Genomic DNA, 25,349 nt, shown 5'->3' on the forward strand with positions numbered 1-25,349 from the left:
TGGGGCGTCCCCTTGGTCTGGGTGCTGGGCAGTCAGGGTGTGTTCGGTGGAAATTGTGGATAATGGAAGGATCCAGAATGCCCCTGGCAGTTACCCAGGATCTCTCCTCTGGTCCATAACCCTCCCAGTCCACCAAATATTGCATCTGGCCCCCTCTTTTTCTTGAATCCATGATTTCCTTTATCAAATTTGCCGGGGCTCCATCATTCTCCAAGGTTGGTGAAGGTTCAGGTTCCGTGGTTTCGGGGCCAGATGCAGGGTGGACCGGTTTCAGCAATGATACATGAAATGAAGGAGAGATCCGGTAATTAGCAGGAAGCTCAAGTCTATAGGTCACAGGATTTATTTGTCTGATGATATGAAATGGACCTACATACCTGGGACTGAGCTTCCTGCTGGGTAGTCGTAGACGCAGGTCTCTTGTGGAAAGCCAGACCCTCTGGCCTGGCTTGTAGTTGGGGTGGGGATGCCTCCGGCGGTCCGCCTGGATCCTTTGAGCACGAATGGCATGTTGGAGCCTCACGAGCAATGTCCCACACCCGTTCACTCCTCCTAATCCAGTCATCCACTGCCGGTACCGCAGATGATTCACCAGAACAAGGAAACATGGGAGGTTGATAGCCCAGCACACATTGAAAGGGGGTAAGTCCTGTGGATGAAGGAGTTAACAAATTTTGGGCATAATCTTCCCATGGAAGGAATTCACTCCACCTCTGTTGTTCATGACTACAGTATGACCTGAGGTAACGTCCAATCTCCTGGTTCAATCTCTCCACTCGCCCATTAGCCTGTGGGTGGTAGCCTGAGGTTAAACTGACATTAATGTCCAACTTCTTACAAAATGCCTGCCGTACCCTTGACTTGAACTGAGGGCCCCGGTCCGTGACAATGTCCTCTGGTAATCCATACACCCGGAACACATGATGGAACAGTGCAGTGGCTGTTTCCATGGCTGTGGGAAGACCTTTCAGTGGAACAAGACGACAAGCCTTAGAGAAACGGTCAATGATTACAAGAATTGTGGTGAAATTGTTGGAGTTGGGTAGATCTGTGACAAAGTCTACTGATAGATGGGACCAGGGTCTCTGAGGAATGAGTAGGGGTTCCAGGAGTCCGGCAGGTAGTTCTTTGGGTGTTTTCGACTGAGCGCATACTGGACAAGACTTGACATATGGGGTAACATCTTTAATTATGTCTGACCACCAGAATGAGTTGCGTATTAAGGAAATAGTTCGCTGAATACCTGGATGTCCAGCACTGAGAGATGTATGGACCCATTGGATCACACGTTGTCGGAGAATGCTTGGGACATACTGCTTGGTTGGTGGGCACTTAGGTGGAGGAGAATCTGTTTGTTGTGCCCGTTGGATCTCTTCCATGATGTCCCAGCAAATGGGGGCTACAACCACTGATGGGGGAAGGATAGAGACTTGGTTATTTTGAATGCATGTAGGGTCATACCTTCTAGAGAGAGCGTCTACCTTGCTGTTTTTGCTTCTACAATGGTAGGTAACTGTGAACTGGAATCTGTAAAAAACAAAGACCAACGGGCTTGTCGTGGATTGAGTCTCTTGGCATTCGATGTATTCCAAGTTCTTATGGTCGGTGATAACTTGAATTGGATGTTCTGCTCCCTCTAGCCAGTGTCTCCATTCCTCCATTGCAGCTTTAATGGAAAGTAGTTCTTTATTGCCCACATCGTAGTTTCTTTCAACAGCCATGAGTTTTCTAGAATAGAAGGCACATGGATACATCAGCCTGGCGTACCGTGTCTTTGAGAGAGAACAGCCCCAGTTCCGCAGTCGGAAGCATCTACTTCAATGATGAAAGGTAAGCTTGGGTCTGGATGCTTAAGGGTGGGTGCAGCAGTGAAGCCGGTTTTAAGGGTGTTGAAGGCGGTGTTAGCTGATTCGTTCCATTGAAGTTTCTTGGGTTTGTCCTTGAGTAGTGATGTTAGTGGAGCTGTAATGATGCTGTAATTCCTGATAAATCTTCAGTAGAAGTTTTCAAAACCAAGAAATCGTTGAAGTTCTTTGATGGTGGTAGGCTGTGGCCATTCGGTGACTGCTTTGACTTTGGATAGGTCCATCTCCCTGCCTTGATGGCTGAACGTGGTACTGGTTGTATGGAACTCACATTTTTCAGCTTTGATGTAGAGTTGGCTCTGTTGGAGCAGGGTTAGGACAGTCTTGACATGTTGGATGTGCTCTTGTTTTCTTTGGGAATAGATTAAGATATCATTAATGTATGCAATGACGAACTGGTTCAAGAGGTCTCTGAAGATTTCATTAATGAATGACTGAAGACAGAAGGTGCATTAGCAAGGCCATATGGCATGACCTGATACTCATAGTGCCCCCTAGTGGTGAAGGCAGTCTACCATTCATCCCCTTCTCTGATATGAATGAGGTAATATGCACTTCGAAGATCTAGTTTGGTGAAGATATGTGCCTCACAGAGATGTTCTAGTGCTGAAGAGATGAGAGGAAGTGGATATTGGTTCTTAATTGTGATTCTATTGAGACCTCTGTAATCAATGCATGGTCTTAGTCCACCATCTTTTTTCTCCACAAAGAAAAACGCTGCCACTGCTGGAGATGTAGAGGGACGGATAAAGCCTGAGGCTAGGGCTTCTTCAATGTAGTTTTCCATAGCCTGAGTCTCAGGATGTGACAAGGGGTAAACTTTGCTTTTGGGTGGTGCAGAATTCAGAAGTTCAATGGCATGATCCCATGGACAATGGGGAGGTAGTTCGGTTGCCTTTGCCTTGCTGAAGACCTCAGAGAATTCAGAGTACTCAATTGGAATAGCTGTAGTGTTGTGAGTCTCTGGGCTGTCCACGCTCATGGTAAAACATGGTAACGTGATCTTAGAGTTAAAACAGTGTTCTTGGCAGTAATGAGACCATTTACGGAGTTCACCTTGATTCCAGGAAATGCTAGGGTCATGGATAGCTAGCCACAGATGGCCGAGAATGATCTGGTTCTTGGGAGAAGAGATAACAAAGAGAGTTCTCCTCAGTGTGAAATAGTCCAACTTGTAGAGTGATTGGGACAGTTTGTTGTGTTATGCCCTGTCCTATGGGTTCGTTGTCGACTGCTGTAATATTAATTGAAGGGATGCATGGTATTGTAGGGATTTGGAGTGCCTGAACGAGATCATTGTGGACTAAATTGACTGCAGCCCCGGAATCCACTAGCGCTGAAACATAGTGTATCGTATTAGAAACCTCAATGGAGACGAATAGAGTGAAATTATGATGAAGGTGAGTGAGAGAGTATTCATTACTCACCCTTTAAGGTGCTGTTGACTTTGTTGGGGCAGGTATTGATGTGATGGTTGGGTTGACCACAGTAAAAGCATAGAAGTTCCTGTAGACGATGATGTCGCTCTTCTAGTGAAACTCTAGTATAGCCGATTTGCATGGGTTCTGTGGACTGAGGCATAGAGAAAGCAGCATCTTGTGCGGAAACATAAGCCATTTAGGATTGTTTTGAGTTGGAGTTATTACGAATTAAGTTATCCAGTTTAATAGCCATGGTGATAAACTGTGATAAGTTCATGGTCTCATTCTTGCATGCTAACTCCACTTGTAGTTCATGGTTAAGTCCCTCTCGAAACACTGTTGTTAGTGCCACATCATTCCACCCACTCTTAGCTGCTAGCATTCTGAATTGGATGGCGTACTCTGCTGCTGATCAATTGCCTTGGCGTATGTGCAACAGCTGTACTGAAATATCCTCCCCTCCCGCAGGATACTGAAAGACATCTTGAATTTGCTGAGCAAAATAGTCAAGAGGTTTGTATCTGTTTATCATTGTCCCACACAGCCGATGCCCAATCCAGCACTTTATCAGTGAGCAGAGTCATCATAAATGAACAATTAGTAGTGTCTTGACGAAACTCTTCTAGTTGATTAGAAAAGTAAATTCTACATTGACGCAGAAAGCCTCGGCATTTATCAGCAGTACCATCAAATTTATTGGGTAGCACAAATCTTACCGACTCAGCTCTGGTTGACTGATTGAATGTACTGGGTTAGATATCCATTGGCTGCTTGTAGGTTGGCAAGTTGACCTTGAAACCCTTGTAGCATCTCACTCTGGTATGGGTAGGCCACCTGGAGCTGTGATACTTCTGCTGGATTCATTTTAAGTGAAGTATTCTGTAATGAACTCAGGCTTGGTGGTGGGTTTGAATCCATTTGCAGAAGTTTAATATCAGAATCAACAAGCAAAGGGATGGTCAAAAAATACAGGCAAAACTCAAAGATCAAAAATAGACAGTCCAAATGTGCAATCAAGACAAAAACAACAATCCAATAAACGTGAAGTCCAGTAACAGACAAAAGGTCATAACTTGAAGCAATCACAATGGCAATGGAGAAAACTCTCAGTAAGACTGACAATACTTCACAAAGTAACAATGGATAGGCATGGCTATTTATACATAGCAAACAGGAAATGACTGTAGAAGAAAATGGAGTGTGATCAGTATTCGGGTGAGGGCTCCCTCTAGTGGTTGGAGGAAGCAGATGTTACAGCCAATCAGTCATGTTCTGAATGAGAGTGGTGATCTATGTGTAGCTGGTGGGTTATAAAGAAACAACTCAAGATACAAAACAATTTTTTTCGGGTGTTTAATCTGACAGCTGTTTATATATATATATATATATATATATATATATATATATATATATATATATATATATATATATATATATATATATATATATAAAACAGCGGTCGATGTAACAGTATGCAGTTTGTATACAGTATGCAGTATGTAAAAAAATAAATAAAACAAATGTGTAAAATGGAAAGCAGAAACAAAATACAAAAATGAAATATGGTTCAAAAAAATGCAGTAGAGGCTAATGTCAAATGAAAACACAAACAGGGCATTAGCCTACCCATATGCTTCAGCATCCATCACCTTAATAAATGCTTATATCATTTACAGCATTTTATGCAAGTACTTGCTTAAATCCAGAGGTGGAAAGTAATGAATTACAGCTACTCTCGTTACAGTACTTGACTACATTTTGCAACTTTTTTAAGTATAAATAAATAATAGTACTTTTACTTGAGTTGATTAAAAATGAAGTATTCAACTTTGCTACAGTTATTTTTCACCACAATTACAAAGTAGAAAAAAATACATAATATTTCTGAATTTTTGGGAAGAAGAAAGTTATAAGCGCTAAATCTATTTATAAACTAAAATGCTCTTTGAACGGCATGACGGAAGCCTGCAAGGCACAGCATCATGAGCACAGCAGCTTGCATAAACTGCCGCCGGTGTTCTCTCTACTCTAGCTTCTCCAAGACTTTCTGCCCTTTCAGTATACAAAAACTGTAATACTGTGATTTTCTGCATATTTCATTTTATTCTGGAAAGAAGCTGTTCATTCAGGTATGAGGGAACCGTCTGAACACGTTTAACCACTGATCGAACTTCACTTGTTTTTGAGGTAGGCAATGTTTTAACTATGTCAAACATTAACACAATGTAGTTTGACATATATGTGGGGATATCTTGTTTACTTGCTACTATATCTAAAACATACTTTTAAACACCTTAGAAAAATACAGTGCTAATTCTGTTGGAAATTAACAGGGACTTGGGGCAAAAATGCCACTGAAATTAACAAAAATATCCCTGAAATTCAAAATATGGGGGCAAAAAATACCTACGCAAAGAGTTTCCGTGTATTATTAATAATATCTGATATAGTTACAATTACATACATTGCGATCTTTTTTTACTTTTAACTGGACATAATTTTCTAGATAGACTCTCTTCTATCAATTCGCATCAGTTCAGTATTTTACTCCCGCATTACATTACATAACCGTTCGCCCCTCATGTTCAAGATAAACTGTCCTAGCGGGTAACACTCTCGTTCACAGTGCTGTATTGTACTTCCCTGTGCTGCTGTTTATCTGTCTGAAAATTCTCACCCGCTAGAGGCCAAAAGTGCGCAAGGGATGGAAGTTATATAAAGAAGGTATGAGAAATCACAAAATGCTACAATTTACTAAATAATATCTCAGTATTTTAAATAACCATAATGTTAATGAAGACTTTATTATTACAACTGTAATGCAATAATACATATACAGAACAACCACGTTTAGCTTTTGAATCAATCAATCATATGTTTACCCAAAGAATTATCATTCGATGGACAAAACTGGGAGCTCTCTTGCGCAATATAAGTTCTCACATATCTAACCAGAGAGAGTGCCGGAAAGCAGACTCTGGTGTTGCAAAACGTATGTATTTATTTAATGACTAACAAAATCCCAAGACCAATGGTGGCAGATATAGAGATTAAGTTACTATATTGTGTGAAATATTTATTTGAGTGCTTGAATTGGTCATCAGTAATGAATGACTATTTATCAAACAGATCATTTAACATAATCTTTTACTGTGCATGACATAATTAATATTAATTTCGTTTTGCCACTTCGCACTGCCTCCTTAAGGTAATGTTTTTCCCAGTTGCTACCCCAGTGACACCTAATAAGTGTGATCTATTCATTGACTTTAGATTGCCAGTTCTATATGTCAAGCTGAGGAACATTTAGAATTTGTTGATGTGTTTAATAGGCAATGTCTTGGTGCTCTGAAGATTTTTGTTATTTATTTTTATAGATGCAAAAAAAAAAAAAAAAAATGCCTTTAATGTAAACAAATGTTATCCCATTAACAAAAAGAAAAAGTATTTTTTCATGTTTGCAAATCAGTAGCAAAATGGTTACAAGGGGGTTCTTTGTGGAAATGCATTTGCATCGCAAGTTCATGGACATTTGTAATTTGATAGTGATTTCAATAAATGAACTAGTACTTGCTGCAATGAATCTTGATATCTTAATCCATAAAAACTATCTCTAGATCCACGTAGGTCGGTTTGTATAACGTGTAGGAAAAATATCTGATGTGTGTCAAAACACAGGATGCATTAGGCTTGAATAATGGATACAATATTTTAAAATTGTTGTAATATTTATATAAAAATGTAACTTTTCAAATAAAAGAATATACAATAACATAGGCTATTACTTTTTTCATGAGGAGCATGACATTTTTACTGGCATTGTTATCTTACACTGAAAGTTTGGTATTAATATGAAGACTTTTTAGGATGGTTGATACTCAGCTTTTATATAACAAGTACAAGTAAATACAGTACTGTCTGGTACAGTGGGACATCAAAGACATTATAAGTGATTTGGTCAGCATTTTGGTTTAAACCAGTTGTAATGAGGTAGCCTTGTTATTTGTGAAAATCATGTGAAACATAAGCATAACTAATTTACATAACAGTTTTTGCTATTTAACAATTAGGAAAAAGTGCAATTTTCACTTAAAAATACAATCAAAAAATAGAGAGTGCTACAAAATTGGGGTGTAAAGTTAAGGTGCTCTATGTTCAAGGGTTCAAATCAGTCAAAATAACCATGACTCTCATATTAAATTAAAAGACTTTATTATTACTGTCGACATATGTGGGAGTATTAAACATTTTGTCTACAGCCATATGATAATATATATATATATATATATATATATATATATATATATATATATATATATATATATATATATATATATATTATGTAATAAAAATGCCATGGTTATTTTGCTTTTTTAGAGCAATTTTCACTGTTCAAGAAAGACTTTCTTGTTTATATTTAATATAGGATATATTAAATTTTCGAACCAGTATTTTCATTATTTGAATCAATAAATATATATAATATTACAGTAATATTTAATTATATATACAATTATATTTATATACTGTATGTAGGTAGGTTACATAGTACTCTTCATGGTGTATAAGACATGGGTGGTGGGGGCCCACATCAAGTCGTCTTTTTGGGGGGGTGGGGGCAGAATTCCCTAGCTATGGTCCTGTCTATTTGAGTAACATGATTGTAATCAATAGGAAATATGAATAAAAACACACAAAAAATAGGAACAGAGAAACAGAGAAAATTGGAAGTGTGGAGACCAGTAGTAAACACTCAGTTCATTCTACAGGAGCCTTTATATCCCTTTGCTGCAGTAAATCTCTGTAAGGGCAGTCGATAAGGAGGACATGGGAGGCAGGTTGCTCCACTCACAGGTAAGGCTTTTAATGACCACACTTCAGCACTCACAGCTTCACACACTATTCTCTTCAGTTTCACAATAATAAATTCTTAGCTTCACAATAATAAATTCTTAGTTCACAATAATCTCTTCACTTTCTGGACCCAGGCTCTCTCTTCCTGATCTGTGGCTCTTTTATGCCGCTCTCCCCGTGCTCACTGTAATTAGAGACAGGTGTTAGACATAATTTAGCTCAGGTACAAGCGCCCTTACCGCATTCTCCCTCTCCGGACGGACGCTTGACCACACCCCCTTTGCCACATATCCCCACCGCCCGACTCAGGCCAGGGAGGCATCCGGCCTGCCTACCACTCCCCCCCCGTTTCTGGAAAGGAAATCGGCGGCAGCCATCTGTGCTCCCGGTCTGTGGACCACCTTGAATTTAAATGGCTGAAGAGCCAGAAACCAACAGGTGATCCGCGCGTTGGTGTCTTTCATGCGGTGGAGCCATTGGAGTGGGGCGTGATCCGAACAGAGGGTGAAGGCCCGCCCCAACAGGTAGTATCGGAGAGTGAGAACTGCCCACTTGATGGCAAGACATTCTTTTTCTATGGTGCTGTACTTAGTTTCCCTCAACGAGAGCTTGCGGCTAATGTACAGCACCGGGCGCTCCTCCCCCTCCACCACCTGTGAGAGTACGGCCCCCAGCCCTCTGTCTGAAGCATCCGTCTGTAAAAAAAAAGGGAGAGAGAAATCGGGTGAATGTAAAAGTGACTCCCCGCAAAGTGCGGCTTTAACTTGCGTGAACGCCTGCTGACACTGCTCCGTCCACTGGACCGGGTCTGGAGCTCCCTTTTTAGTGAGATCAGTCAGCGGGCTGGTGACATCTGAATAGTTAGGTACGAATCTTCTATAATAGCCAGCCAGCCCCAGGAACTGTCTCACCCCCTTTTTGGTCTTGGGACTCGGGCAGGTCGCAATCACCGCCTTCTTATCAATTTGGGGACGCACTTGCCCGTGGCCCAAGTGGAACCCCAGATACCGTACCACCACCCGCCCAATCGTGCACTTCTTTGGGTTTGCTGTGAGTCCCGCTCGACGCAGCAATCTCATAACCACCCCCAGATGTTGCATGTACCGCTGCCAATCATTGCTGTAAATGATGATGTCATCTAAATAGGCAGCGGTGTAAGCTGAATGTGGTCTGAGGATTCGGTCCATGAAATGCTGAAACTTAGCCGGGGCCCCAAACAAACCGAACGGAAGTGTCACAAACTGGTGTAATCCAAACGGTGTGGAGAAGGCGGTTTTTTTTCACGGGAAATTGGTGTCAAGGGGATCTGCCAATAACCCTTCGTCAAATCCAATGTCGAATAAAATCGAGAAGTGCCCAACCGATCGAGCAACTCATCAATGCGAGGCATTGGGTAAGTGTCAAATTTAGACACCGCGTTGACTTTTCTATAATCCACACAGAACCGTACAGACCTGTCGCTCTTAGGCACTAGAACAACTGGGCTGGACCAGTCACTGTGGGATTCTTCTATTACCCCCATATCGAGCATTGCATCCAATTCTTCTCGGACAATTTTCTTTTTGTGCTCTGGTAATCGGTAGGGGCGGCTACGTACCATGACCCCCAGCTCAATCTGGATGTGGTGCTGAATGAGGTTCGTACGACCCTGTAGAGGGGAGAACACATCCGCAAACTCCTGTTGCAACCTGGCAACCTCTGCGAGTTGACTCGGTGAGAGATGGACCTCCGCAAGCCAGACGGCTTCCTCCAGCGACGCCGGGCAGTGGCACTGGACCCACTCCGCCATCCCTTTTGGCAGTCGACGTATTAGCTGTTCCAGTACCGCCTGGTCGATTATCCCCTTGATGCCGCGGTCCCTCACTAGCAGCCATCTCCGGCAGGTGTCGTGGAGCCGTTGGGCGAAGGCAAATGGGCGGTCGGACTTCTTCAGCTTCAGGCTCCGGAAGAGTTGATGATTCTCTTCCGGACTCTGACCAACCCCTTGCAAGATGGCTTTTTTTAGATCACCATAAGCCAGGAGGCTCGTTGCCGGCAGTTTTTGAGCCGTGAGCTTGGCTTCCCCGGACAACAGCGGAATAAGTCGGCCACCCACTGGCCGAGCGGACAGCCCCAGATCTCGGCAGTGCGTTCAAACAGATCAAGGAACGCTTCTGGGTCATCCGCCGTCCCCATCTTCTGTAACGCGGGTGGGGGCAACGGCATGTGGGTGTCCGGGGTCACGGCTGGGGTGGCCTCTTGGCTGAGGAGGCTCCGGATCGCATGCCGGTCCTCTGCTTGAGCCCGTAGGAGCTCCACAAACCGGCGATCTTGGTCTTGCCGGAGCTCAAGCAGGGTTTGCTGGTGGTTCTGATGTAGGCCAGCGAGGGATTGGAGGATCTCCGCCAACTGGGAGGACTCTACGGGGCGACTTCCATCCATCTTCAACCAAGATTTCCCAGGTTTCGTCACCAGTGTAAGGGCAGTCGATAAGGAGGACACGGGAGGCAGGTTGCTCCACTCACAAGTAAGGCTTTTAATGACCACACTTCAGCGCTCACAGCACTATTCTCTTCAGTTGTGGTGTGGCTCTTTTATGCCGCTCTCCCCGTGCTCACTGTAATTAGAGACAGATGTTAGACATTATTTAGCTCAGGTGCAAGCGCCCTTACCACTTTCTCTCTCTCCGGACAGACGCTTGACCACGCCCCCGCTGCCACAATCTCATTCCATTGTGAATTTTGCATTGAAGTGCAATGCACCGTCAGATCCAATTTCCAAGCTTTAGTTTTTTGTAAGGGTAAAACTTCTCTTTAACCATGATAAACTATCTCTATATGGGGAAATGCCCACAGCTGCCATATGTCTAGAAAGTGCATATAGCATCATAAAAAAGAGAGGTAATTGGTAAAATTAAAAGCATCTGTTAAAAGTAGGTAACAGAATTTGTGGCTGTTCAGCAGCATCAGTTACATGATGCATTCCAAACCTTAGCACTAGCAGCATTCATTATGAACAATTTCATTCAGTCTAAACAGATGCTGGCTCTGTCGGTCCCTGTTGATTATGCATTTCAGCACAGCAGTAAACAGGACAATAATGCGGTGCATGACTCCAGCAGATAATACACATTCAGAGTGCCAATGAAAGCCCCAATAGAAAAGCACATAAGAGAGTCATGGAGCAACATCAAAGCTGAGGTAAGACAGTCCCATCTACAGGAATAAACAACCCTTTCTGCTTTTATCTGTAAATCTTTAAATGCGAGACTACAGCTGGCCTTCAGTTGTAAAAACCCACTTGCTCTGGGCACTTGCTTTTTGCGCACCTCTGCAGAATTCTGCATCATGCCAGGCCAATAACCTACCTATGGGTATTATGTGAAGTCCATCACAAAATACATGACATATATATATGAGACATAGCAAACATATAAATATAGCAGGTATACATGTCACATATCACTGATCTGTTATATCCAGTTCTGACCCTAAAGGTCACAGGACTGCTGATTGCAGGAGATAAGTGAAAATATCCTTCCATCACAATTCTGATTTAGAATAGACAGTGTGGCTGAGTTCTCACCTATCCGCTTAATGTGTTATGTTGTGATATATTTAGGCAGTATCACATGAGCAAGAGTGCTGTTGTACTGAAGGCCTATGACCTCATGTCTATGACCAAATTAGAGGACCAAAACAAGAGGGACAAAAAACGTCATAAGATGGAGCTCAACAACAATTCGACACAGCGGAAAGAATTCAAAATTTCTGGGAGTACAGTGTGAAAATCACAAATACTATATAGTATACTATACACATTTATAAACACTAATGTAAAATATCGACTGTCCCTCATGTCCATGTATGCTTTTGTACATTGGGAAAATTCCAGAGTTTTACGCAAGAGGGAAAGCCCACTACTGAAGCGCAATTCAGCTGCAGGTTGCAATAGAAAGTGAAGGAAACAAACACAGCAACAGCTCTGGAATATCTGGAAATAAAGCGAAGCAATGGAGAATAAAATAGCATAGTCTCCCTCTGATACCATGTTTGTTATTTACACAAGCGTCGCTGGGAAATTACATTGCTGTGGAGAAAGCTGCTTACTGAACGAGCTGTATGTATACAGGAGTAAAATGTATGCCGCTTATACAGTGCATGTAAACCAGAATGCTATTTTCTTGCAACAACCCGCGTTTTTGCACTAAACCACCTTGTGGTGTCCATGTAAACATAGTCACTGCCAGTCTAATCAGATTATTCGACCAGATATGTTGTATACATAAAAAACAACCACAGACCTAATACTTCCAAAGAGAAACTGTGCATAAGAATGTGTGTGTATTTGTTTGAGTGTGTTTGAAAGTGTGCATGTGTGGTTGTATGTATTCTTACACTTTTCTGGCTTGTTTACTAGACTGCCACTTTCTAAACAGATGAGAAGAAGGGAATCTGTCACAACAACCATCCTGCCTCAAAACATTAATCCGTCTCCCAGGGAAACCTGGGGTTAAAGGTCATTTGAGCTGCAGTTTGCCACTTAAGTGGGCAATGTTGCTGGTTTAAAAAACCTTGATTCACACAGACACAAGGCTTTGACCACCCAAAACGGGTGCATTAGAAATATGGGTTGTCACTGGGAGTATAGACACGCAATCTAACTCGCATCTGCATAAGTGCTCGAAAATATGACAAAAGTAGATTTTTTTCAAGTAGTGTTGCTTATGTTTCATGTCTGTCCTTATTGGATTTCCTTTATAACAAAGACACAATTGCCACATTTGCAGTTATGTGTACAGCTACATTTACATATTATGGTCCCATTCTTTTTTATGTAAAGACAAATTGTAGGCCATTTTTGACCAAAACAAACAAAAAAGGTAAATACCTAAATGAGAGAGAGAGAGAAAGATAGAAAGAGAGAGAGAGAGAGAGAGAGAGAGAGAGAGAGCGCAACAGGGATTTCTAAATTGCATGTTCCTGTTCACCTTTTCCTTATTTCTGCCTCCTCTCTCTTAATTATTTAGCCTTTTCTGCCTCTCTTTCTATCACAACAGTGCAACCATGGCAACTTGCTTTTAAAGATGTGTGGGTTCCAGGCAGTAGAGGTTTTAACCACCACGCAAACCACACAATTACATGGGGCCCCGGACGTCGGGGGGACATAGGAAAGCTCTGCAAAAACTGCTTGAGGGGTGACATGTCACATGTTGTTCTGTGTACACGCTCGAATACGCTGTTGTCAGCGCTCTCAGATTCAGGTCCACCGGGTCCACCAGGTTGGATCAGTTTTTCATGTACGACGTTTAGTTCGGGTTTGTAATTTATGAAAAAAATATACAGGCCTTCCGAACTTGTTTAGCCCACACGCTATCACTCATAGATACACTTGAATGGATGAGTTAGGGACCGTTCATACCGAACGTGTTTTTTTGCCCTCGTCTGCTCCATTTATCCATTGTTTTCCTATGTAAACGCGCTGGATGAACGTCCATACCTGCTGCACCGCGTCTCGCTGTTTCTTTAGTGCCATGTTAAAAAAAACTTCAGGTCTCAAAAACGCATGTCGAGACACCTGTGTTCTGTTTCATTTGTTGCGCTGCGCTAGATTGTTTTTAGCGCATGTGTCACAAATATTTAACGTTCTGAACAAGTTCAGGTTGCAAAGAGGTGACTGTTACAATGTTTAAAATTATTCCAGATTGTTCTGCACCAAGCAAAGTTTCAGCTTTTTATAAACAGCTATTTTTTTTCCTTCTGCTCTAGTGTGCTGAGGGGCCACCGTGCCTTGTATGTCTACTGTTACAATACTGTAACGAATGTTGCCAATGATGCTAATATAAAATACAGCCTTTTGCAACATGGTGAACAATACACTGCAGCATCAGAATATAAGCTCCTGGTGAAAGTAAATTAAATAAGAAAGAAATATATTACTATTGTATACAACAAATCCTCAAAGTAATAATAATAATACTGTATCAAATTATAATGGCAAACTGCACAACAATAAATAATTGTTGGGTAATAATAATAATAAATAAAAACTGAATTCCAAAATTTAGTGAGTGTAGTAGGTTTTGCACACCCTGTTTATTAAAAAAATAAAGAGCGTTTTGTAAAAAAAAAAATATATATATATATACGTATCTTTTTTTTATCACTATATTGTGGAAAACTGGAAAACATGCATTAATTATCTTTAACCAGATTTTTATGTTTCAGTAAACATTTTGAATGTACTTGGCTACAACGGCTGATAGGATGAATTTAAAATTTTGATTTAAAATAAATGTTATGTTATTTTTTATGCAATTTTTTTTTAAATGAGGCCCCGGGCTGGTCAGTTGCTTGGGGCCTCAGAAATCATAAACACGCCCCTGGTTCCAGGTGGACCTCAAGGCCAGGGAAAGGACACAGATGCAATGCCTGACATTTTAGCTGCTTTGACTCCTACAATTGAGAAAAGTATAAAATCATTTTGTCATGAATATGCATATCTTGCCACAGGCAGTCTAAGCAATATTCAAAATGTCTATTTGTCAGTCGTGCCTCATTTACATAATGGCACATGCTCTCATTCTGAATATTTCTGAATGAGTGAGCATATCTGTTTGAGGTGGTGAGAAATCATTTAATTGTACAGAACATGACCCACCTTATTTATCAATCATCAGGTGCATCAAAAAGACAGACGTGCTATTGCTGACAGAGCATACTAATTCACTGGATTCAAGTCAACTCAAAGGAAAATTGATTAGTGATAATGCCTAAAGATGCACACAGAATCACAGGTCATATAGTGATCAGTGTCTAAAATTGGCCAAGGCAAATACAGGTGATGCCTGTCAGTCATTTACAGAGGTTGGTACTAAAGGTCGGATATGGAGATGGGAGCGCTAGGGAAATTGTATGCACTGCCACACTGCAATTAGTGTCTCGCACCTCTAAGCATCTCATTCTGTTCCCAGACATTCAGCCATGCTCACTCAAATTCCTGCCTGTGTTTATGATGTGATCAACTGTCACTTGTTCTTTTGTCTTTTTGTTGTCGTTGTTGTTGACCCAAATAATGCTGACAAAAAGAGAGACTAAATTTTATCTTACTGGTTTGGGTCTTTCATATTCCCCAGTGCTAGATGACCTGCCACAGTAAAAAAAAAAAAAAAAGGATAAAAGTTTTTTTTAAGTCAATGGAGGTTTTGAAAGTTAATTGAGCTAAGGACCCTAAAAATTCTTCAAGACCTCTCAAAGCAGCATTAACTTACCATGTGGCAAAAGTTGAAACAAAGAAGCCACAAAGACATATCTTTAAACACAAACTTTTACTCCTAACATGCAACTTGGTCTTTAAATCTTCAGAAAAATGCCAAGAGTATTTTTGAAGAGGTTTGGAAAAGAAACAATGCATAGATGAGACTTTAAAGACATTGTTCTAACTATGTACGTAAATGCAAATGTTCCACACAGAGAAGGTAGGGTGAGCCACACTGTGTGGGCACCCTCCGAAGTCAGCAGCCAATCATAACCCTGAAACAAGAAGCTCCAAACTGAAATCTCCTCCTCATCAAGAAGGTATAAAGTTATCCTCCGAATGACCACACCTTTGTCCTGAGTCCCCGTCCAGAGGGTCGTTAACAGGATACACTTCTATAACACTTCTCCATTCTGAGTTCCCGGCTGTTTGAGTTCGGGAGCAATAACAGAATAATGACCAACCTTCTGAGTTCCCAGCTGTTCGAGTTCGGGAGCAATAACAGAATAATAATCAACATTCTGAATCTTTGGCCTAAGTGGTAGGAGATGAAACAGAATACAAACCATCCAACGTGCTATGTCTCCGCTTTACAGAGAGAGAGGATAACAGATCACCCAACGTTCTCAGTGTCCAATCTGAGAGACAGTAGAAGATCGACCAAGTACCAAGTCTCACTACAAGAGACTATTGCAACGCCAAGTTTACAATCCCTATACCAGGGATATAACTAGAGCGACAAGGTTTAGCTCTGGTGAGCAAACCTTCTCTTCAAGTTTCATGCAACTACGTGTTCCAGATGATGAATCTTGCACCAACATAAGGGCTGTATATCTGCGTGTTCCAGATTGCAAGAACCCTCTCTGTGCTTCCAGATCAACATTCCTCAGCTCCTTCATGTCCAAGGCTGTTGAAATGGAATCCAGTTCCTTCCCCACTGTAATGTGGCCCTGAGCCCTAGTGGAAGACGTCACCATCACCGAACTCATCGATCGATCAAGCAGAACGTAAATATGTCACTATCCAACTTTTCACCAGAGACCTTGGCATTAGTGTACTATCAGTTTATGATTATCTAATGTTCCTTAGATTGCATAACCTGTGTATCAAGTGTCTAGCAAATAATCTTTGAGTTATTTGTTTCAATAGAAATAAGGTTTTCACCTTATTAATTAATAGAGAAACAGCAATTTATCTTTCATAAAATAATAGTCATACTTTGCCATTGCTACATCCAATTCAACTACTTGCATCTTTCCATCCTATGCACTTTTATTTACATATTAATTTATATTATTCTTTAACATAGTACCATTTTGTAGTTTTTGTTAGTTATTCTTGTTTATCTTTTTGTAAATACAATTAATTTTATTTCAACTGTGTGTTCCTTGTGTTGATGATACAGAAGAGCTCTAAAGGGCTAGTGAATCTCACAAATCCTTCAGATTATTTAGATGGCCAACTCCCTCCAATTGATATAATTTAAATTTATTGAATAGTCCATTTGTTAAGGTGAAACTCTTAGCTGGTGCCCCGAGGATGGAGGGAGGGGCCTTCTGATATTAATAATCACACACACATACACCTTAAGTGAAGTGTGATCAAAAACCACCTCATACTTTGGTGTCTTGTGTGAGGCCCAGTTCATTTCATTTGTTGCCAGGGTGATTCTCACTACAGGATGTTAATGCAAAATAAACCTCTTCAGGGTGAAACAAGACCCTGATCACACTGTCTGGGTTTATTTTGTGATAACAACTGGCTGACTGTACATATTCCTTACTTAACAAATACAACCGTACTGTAAATCGTTACCAACATTCTCTTTTGGGGCAATAAAATTCAATATTTTTATTAGCGGAGAGATTTATATTGTGTTGAATAAAATATTCACAAATAAATTCAATGAGATAAAACAGAGGAATTGTGGAAACATAAACTGGCCTTTGCTGACACAAGTGTTTTACTCTAAAAACAAATGTCCTCATCCAACATGTCCTCTAAATGTTACACTAAATAATCGCTTTTTAGGAGCAATTTTCACAAACAATTTGTCAAGTACATTAAGATTAACCATTATCCCTGAGGATACATGCCCAATCCAGCTGTGTGCAGACCTCTGCCATTTGTATTTGCACTCTCTCAGACTGCAAAGCCTGAGCATTGATCGATGACATTTCAACACATTAGGCTGTACTGCCTTCAACATCGCTGTCGTCTCCACGGGCACTGAGAAAGCATTGCAGTGACGTGACTGCCAGAGGAAATTGAGGATTGTTAGTTCGTGGGTGTGAGAGGCTGAGGAGGCACTAAGGGACTGCGGCATGGGATCAGGAGCCAGAGAGCTCAATCAAGAGCGAATTGATGGCTGTGCATTTCACCTGGTGTTCTGAGGCCAATTGTGGCTGAACACTTTGGAAAAACATGTCTATGCATAGAAATCTAGGCTTACCTGAGGAAGAATGAGGCTGCTGAGCTGGTTTGGGGTACAGGCGGGATAGCTGGCTGATCTTGTTGGTTTGGTTTGTGTTCTGAAGAAGATACTAAGTGTACAGCACTGGCCTGGCTGGACCTGGAGGCCTCATTTACCAAAATGTCCTTCTCTGAGGTATGGCCCTATTGGGAGATGAATGACGATTAGAACAAGAGTAAGAAAGGAGGAGGATAAAAGATTACAAAAGAGCATGGTAAATGCTGTCCTTAAGCAAATGAGTTTCACTTATAGAGATGGTGCATAAACAGTCGGTGTAACAATCTTCTTTAAATTATACTAGTGAAAAAGCAATTCCAGCAGGAAGCCATGTTTTGGCTTGCATTGACCATATGAACGAGTAACTTAATAACTCTTTTCACAACCAGTGAACTTACTAGGTGTATTGTATCCACCCTTTGACAAGTTTTGTTAGTTCTAAAATGGAGCCGCACTCTTGAATACATAGGAGCCCCAGAGGATTAATCTCCCACAATTCTAGTTCGATATGTGCTGTCAATCTTGAAGAGTGATGAAATGGCACCTTTTCCAGTGGTGACAAATAATAATTCACTTGTAATCCATTCACTGTTTCACTGTTTTCCCCCTGCTGATTAAATGTGTCATTGCTTTAGTTTATGCTGGATAAGTTCTGCGGTCGTGACATGGTTATGTCTGGAGGAGAGTAGGTTGCTGAAGGATGTGTCATACAGCTTTTTAGCTGTGCTCAGTCTTTGGTAAACAGGATTACAAACACACATAATATCACAAGCACAGCATGCTGTAAAATAAAATGTTTACTGGTGTCAAAAAATACCTTGTTTACTCATACAGCAGTAAAATGAATGCTGCCAAGCAGCCCATGTATCAAACATGGGGCTATTTCTTAGTGGTGCTAACAAATATAATCTGTACCATAATATATTTTATTTGTATACTCAGACATTAATTGTCATAACATTCAAAACCTTTTTTCTTTAAAAGTTGTGCATACACTGGAATTAAATCAAACCTTGAAATGGTGATGGAATATGTATAGTAGAATACATACAGTCTATAATATAATGTTTGTACCTATCTATAGCACATTATCTGCAAATGAAAGCATTCATGCAATGTTGTGATATTATACAACTGGTTGAGGATCTGAACAGCTAACATGAAGATATTATTGTGTGACCAAAACAACTAAAAAACTGCGCTCTTAAGGAACTCCAGGAATTGTCCTTAAATTTAAAGTTTTATAAATTGAGTCAGATAAAATGCACCTGCAACCTGTTATGTAAGAGCAGCTAGTGAGTGTGACACATCACAGCTTTCATCTTCAAAATGCCTCTGAAGGTATGGGGTAAAGACAGATCTGCCAGCTACCACAATGTTGAATAAATTTTGCCTCCTTAGTATTGACGTTTCAGTGTTGAGATTAACTAGCTAAACAACTTTAACAACATTTTCAGTAGCGTAACAATAGTTGAGCCATTTTCAAAACAAAAATATATTTTCCAGTAACAAACTGCTTCTTCCAACAAGTAGTTTGGAGTGTGACAAAATGCTACTCTGCTATTTTTGGGTAATTTTGGATTGTGCACATATAAGGCTGGGTCTAAGGGGGGATGGGGTGGGGGGTTGCTAGGGGGGTCATTGCCTCCCTAGATTTTCCATGTGCCTTCCCACTTAAACTTCTGACGCTCCTGGACCAATGCCCAAACACGATCAAAGATTTGAGATTCAAATTGTGCTAGGTAAATAATGCTCTGGTTGAAAAACAAAAAACACCCCTCCCCTCAGTAACACACACACACACACACACACACACACACACACACACACACACACACACTCTCTCTCTCTCTCTCTCTCTCTCTCTCTCAACATACTGTATGTATTAATATGCATACAAGGACATAATTAATAAAACAGAGGAAATGAGAAAGCATGAATAGGTACAAGAGAATCTGGGAAAATTAGAGTAGCTGTGATCTGCTGACAGCTTGATGTAGAGATAACGAGTACAGGAGAATCTCACTTACACGTGCAGGATCTTCAGCTCCAGAGAGAACCATCTCAAACACCCACCATGGCTGCGTGTGCTAATCTATCTCCCTTCACACTAGTGGTAATTATATCCTCATGTCAGTGTCCACAATTAGAGCACAGCAGAGAGATAGACATTTTGAGTTCAGAATGGACAGGCTGTTTTCACTATTCCTGAACACTCATGTTATGTTGAAATTGACTTTGCTGTCTTTATGTTAAGGGTCCCAGAGAACCCAATGATTTATGTGTAAAGAAGTTATCAAGATGCAACTTGATAATTCAATGTGTTTTCTGACATATAGACCTTATTCACAGCAGCACCGTCTTTGAATTTTAATAGGAATGACAGCGAGGTTGTGAAGGATAAACTTACAGTCTCTTCGATGGACTGTACTGCAGTTTAATGTGTTTCTGGATCGTTCTGCAAACAAAACCTTGAAAAAATATCTTTCTTAGAACATTCATAGACAAAAATAAAAATACAAAATCAGATGTGATCAAGGTGTTTTTTACAGCTTTATACTGTGCGTGCCATTGAAGAGATGGTAAGTCCATCCCTCACAGCCTCGTTGTCATTCCCATTAAAAATCAAGGATGGTGCTACCATGAATAATGTCTATTAAAAGTGTCACAAACAGAACATGAGGGTTAAAGAGATAGTGGGGATAGAGTTTGGAACAACATGAGCATAAATGAATGATGACAGAATGTTCATTTTGGGGTGAACTACCCCTTTAAGATAAATATTCTGTAAGTATGGACACTTCAGCCAGTCAGTGTTCTGTCTTAGCAAGAAAAGAGTTCATCCATCAAACAAATCTGACTTCTGTACAGCAGCCATGAAAATTCATTTCAGTTAAACTGGGGTAAATAGCTTAATGACCTTGCTCTGTCATCAACATTACAATCAAGAGCTTTTCATTTTATCGAGCAAGAATACATGCACCAGTGCTCTCTCTCACACACACACACACACACTCAAACTCACAGGCTCACAAGTGTGTGTTAGATGGACACAGCTGTGTTCCAATAAAACCCAGCAGCAGATGGAGCTTAGTGATAGTGAAGGGGTCACATTGGACTTTAACTTTGACATTTATAGAACATTCACTAGTACAAGTGGTGACAGGAGGGAGCAACTCCTCTAAAATTCTATTAATTATCAGGTTATATTAAATGTTGTCAGACAACAGCAATCTGCTGGCACAGAAAAATAATTAATAAACCCTTAGGTGAACCCCCTCCGAAGTCATATATATATTATTGCTCTTAAAATAAAACCAGTTCCTTGATATAAGAGAAGAGTGATTCTCAGCTGCTGGACAGGACAGTAAATGAAATTAAATTGTTAAATTCACTCTGCTGTTTCTGTTTTTTGAGTGTGGCATAGGAGGCCCTTAACGTCCTTCAAAGGATCAGACTACTGCCAAGTTAAAGCGGGCCAGCATGTGCTGCCTGTGTGTGCAGTCTAGCAGACAACCATCCCAGATGGACGTCAGGTGCCATTTTTTCACCCCAGGTGAGATTGCAGTCCCATCTGTTGACAATTTGCACTTTTGGCTCCCTCCACACATTCAAATAAAGCTTGAACAGGGCTCCTCAAGGCCTTAAAATAGTCAGGCTGCCAGAGGAGGCCCATTAGTGGGCTGCAGGTGGCACTTAGGCCTGGGGACAAGCTGATGAGCCCTGTCCTACACTACAGAAACACAAAGTCTAGATGCCTCTAGCTGCCTCCAAGCTGATATTACTGTAAGTGGGGTGGCATAGATAAAAGACATGACTGAAAAATTCCACCTCTGGTTCCTTGTAGAGCTTTGCAGTCAGCTAAAGCTGTATTGCAGGCTTTGGCCTTTGGCTGTTTTGCAATTAATAAAACAATTGCTATACAGTATACTACATACAGTACCCTGTTAAGAAAAAGACCAGCATTGTTGGGCACCAGCAACAGTATGTTGTGTTTTGGATACTGGTCCCTGAGATGCAATGCTGGCGTGAAGATATCTCCGCTAGGTTTCATAACTAGCTTAACACTGTGTGTCCACTGGCGTGAGGTGAGCGAAGATGAGTGAGCGTTTTCAATTTGTTCCTATTGTGGATTGACAATGGTGCAGATCAAGCATGGGGAGTAGCGTGGAGCATCAAAAAAGTTGAGAAATGCTCTGCATTATGCAAATGAGAAGTGAAAAATGCCAGGCAAAAGCCAATCACTGTGAGCTGAAAGCAGTGACGTCTGTCATAAGTGCTTCGACATATGAAGATTATGCTAATGTTTCTGCTGGATTCAGTGCTTTAATCACAAACAGACTTTATATGATTATTGCATGCATTTATTTCGGCAATACGGTGGCTGGGTAAGCAAAAGTGAGACTTCAAACAGACTTGCCAAGGAAGAATGCAAGCATTCATAGTGACAATACTGTGGCTAAATAAAAAAGTACAATAAATCAACACAGTTGACTGTAATCACGCATATTTATGATGATTATATTGACCGTGAACTGAAAACAAACATAGGCGATAATAGTTCCATAGTTCGAAATAGGACACTACATACAACTCTTACTATTTCTGCCATAGAATGATGTGGCAGAAGCAGTTAAAGTAGTATGGGTAGTATGGCATTGTGAAGACAGCCATAGACAACACACATTCACTGTAACCCACCCCAAAGCTGCAGCTCTCTGTCATGGTGAGCAGAGTTGAGCAGATTTTTTCCACACCGGTGGACACCAGCTAGACTTTCTTGGTCTACCAGCTTTACCAGAAATACCATGCTGGTTGACAAGCAGTTTTGCTGGTGAACCGCATAGCTATCATTGTCAACCTTCAAGACCAGCACCAAACCAGCATAAAATAGCCTAGAAATGTATGCTGGTCTAAGCTGGTCTTTTCAGTAGGGGACACAAAACATGGGAACAAACACCTTCATTACTAAATAATGACAAAACACATTGCTAAAGATAAAATTTACAGCACAATAACTTTCTCTTCCAGGGTGGAAATGTTCTCCAGGGTACCAACAGCCTTGTGTTTTTGTTTGGTTTGGATGTGCTGTCACTTTCAAGGTCTAATTGCTTTTCATTGCCTGTGAGATGACTGCATATTGCAATTCAGTAACAATATGTTATACACTCAATGTTTTGGATTTAGTAACAATATTTTAGCCCATTGTAATCAATACTAGATATGTAATTATGAAGGGCTTCAGAATATATTACATTGTCAGGCTTGATAAATGTGCATGCTCTCATGTCTTGTCAAAAAGATGTATACATGCATAAAGCACATTGACTACAGATACAAGCCTATATAACTATTTTCAATCAAAGAACATCAACAACACTTAACAGAGTCTGAGTCTGAACAAATAGATTGATACACTATTAATTGTCAGTAGTAACTAACTGCATACAGTAGAAATCAGAATGCCCAGTTCAGGCTGTTTCAGTATATGATAATTACGAAGCCAAAGGCAGTTATGGGTACTCATCCAAGCTGTTCTGCTCAGTATGCTACAGTACATATCATGTACATCTGTGTAAATATTAACATATGATTACAGGTACAAAGCAATTTACCTAGCTTAACTAGAACTAATTACAACTAATTGTGTAATCGACTGGTCAAATCTACTATGCAGATAAGGTCACTTTCTGATCACTTTAAAGCTTAAATACAGAATATTACTATGGAAACCTGCCATTCCATATTATCATTAAGGATGGGAACTCACAAGCAGCCTAACAAACATACATGCATCCTTTAAAAATAATGCTCAGACATTTATCTGTCCTTCACAAAGTGCATTAAGCAGTGGGGGTTCAAGATGGCGGCTTAGAGGGCGGTCGTGTTTTGCAGGCACTACGGCTCAGCGTATTCATTTTCTTTATTATTTTCACAAGGATCGAGTGTCAGTTTAAGTACGGCTAGATGTTTAATTTGCTATGAGTATAGACACATATTTTCTGAGACAGCCAAACTGTATGCCTCAAAGGAACACCAAAAACTCGAGCAACCTGAATCTGAGTCTACTCGGCCGGAAGAGGTCAGTGCTGGGACTAGCCCAGATGCTAACAAGCCATCTGATACCGCTCTTCTTTTAACAATCACCGAAATTATGGACAATATTTCGAAAGTAATCGATGAAAAGCTAAGTCCACTCTCTAAAATGTTGCAACAGCTTAGCAAAAGATTTTATATCCACGAGAAGCGGATCGCCAAAGCTGAGCATCGCGTATCAGCCGTAGAGGATGCTATTGAAGATGCTGGAGAAACGCACCTGTGAGCTGGCAGAGCATTTGGATGACTTGAAGAACAGAGGTAGAAGGAAAAATGTACGCATTATCAGGCTTCCTGAGAAGATGGAGGGCGATTGCCCCATAAAGTTTTTCGAATCCTGGCTTCTGAAAGTTCTGAATATTTCAACGAAAATAGGGCGACTGAAGTTCGAAAGGGCCCATCGTGTTCCCACTGTGCCTGTTAAATCAACGTCTCAATATCCCCGAGAAGTCCTGGTGAGATTTCATAATTATTTGGATAAAGAGCGTGTTGTCGCCACGGCAAGGGATTTGGGCGATCAAGCACTAATGGTCGAAAATTCTAAGGTGAGAATCTATCAAGATTTTTCTGCAGCTGTCATACGTAAATGCAAGAGGTTTGATGATGTCAAGAAAAAACTGAGGGCCATAGGCACCACATATGCTAAGATTTACCCTGCCCTTCTCAAAGTGCGATATCAGGGAGATGTTAAGGTCTTTGCTGACCCATCAGAAGTGAACAGCTATTTGCTGTCATTGAGTGAAATATCCAAGTCTACTTGAAAAAAAATGTCACTGCGGCACGGCCTTTTGTATTGCCTAGAGACCTTTTGAACATATCTTATAACTATGCACAACATTGGCATCATAAGTCAGTACACGATATGTTCGTGTTTTTTTTCTTTTTTTTTTATTCCCTTTCCTTTGAGCTGGTATACATTATGCTCCTTTTTGTTTGGACACGATGGATGCGAGTGAAGCCTGAGCGTTTACATCACCTGGACTGATCTTTTGTAGTCCAGGATCCCCATACACACTGGGTTGGGTTATTGAACCAACTCCGTGTAATGCTGGACTTATACTCTAGTACGGTATACACTTTATTTATATAATAGTTCTGTGTTCTATGTTTTGTTTTTCTATTATTACTCCTTTTCAGTTTACTCTAGACGTATTTGGGATGCGTTGTTTTATAAGGGATATTTTTGAGGTGCTTTTTATTTATTCCTGTTATAGTCAAAGATGTCAGTAGGTACTCTTAAAATATGCTCCTGGAATGTCAATGGGAGTCATACACCTGTGAAGAGGAAATCAATTCTCACATTCTTAAAAAAAGAGAAAGTGGATATAGCTCTGTTACAAGAGACCCATCTCGATGCTAAGGAACACCTTAAGCTACAACAGCTGGGTTTTGGTAATGTCTTCTTCT

General features: G+C 40.7%; 1 protein-coding gene across 1 annotated transcript in view; it reads right to left on the bottom strand.

Moving 5' to 3' along the window:
- Positions 1 to 25,349, bottom strand: part of LOC127416502 (kinesin-like protein KIF26A) — a 141,988-nt gene that overhangs the window by 60,716 nt on the left and 55,923 nt on the right. The window contains exon 4 of the mRNA XM_051655906.1: positions 17,829 to 17,992. Coding sequence (XP_051511866.1) covers positions 17,829 to 17,992 — 164 coding nt within the window. The remainder of the gene's footprint in view (positions 1 to 17,828; positions 17,993 to 25,349) is intronic.

The sequence above is a fragment of the Myxocyprinus asiaticus genome, chromosome 25 (genome assembly GCF_019703515.2).
Source record: "Myxocyprinus asiaticus isolate MX2 ecotype Aquarium Trade chromosome 25, UBuf_Myxa_2, whole genome shotgun sequence".
NCBI classification, from domain to species: Eukaryota; Metazoa; Chordata; class Actinopteri; order Cypriniformes; family Catostomidae; genus Myxocyprinus; species Myxocyprinus asiaticus.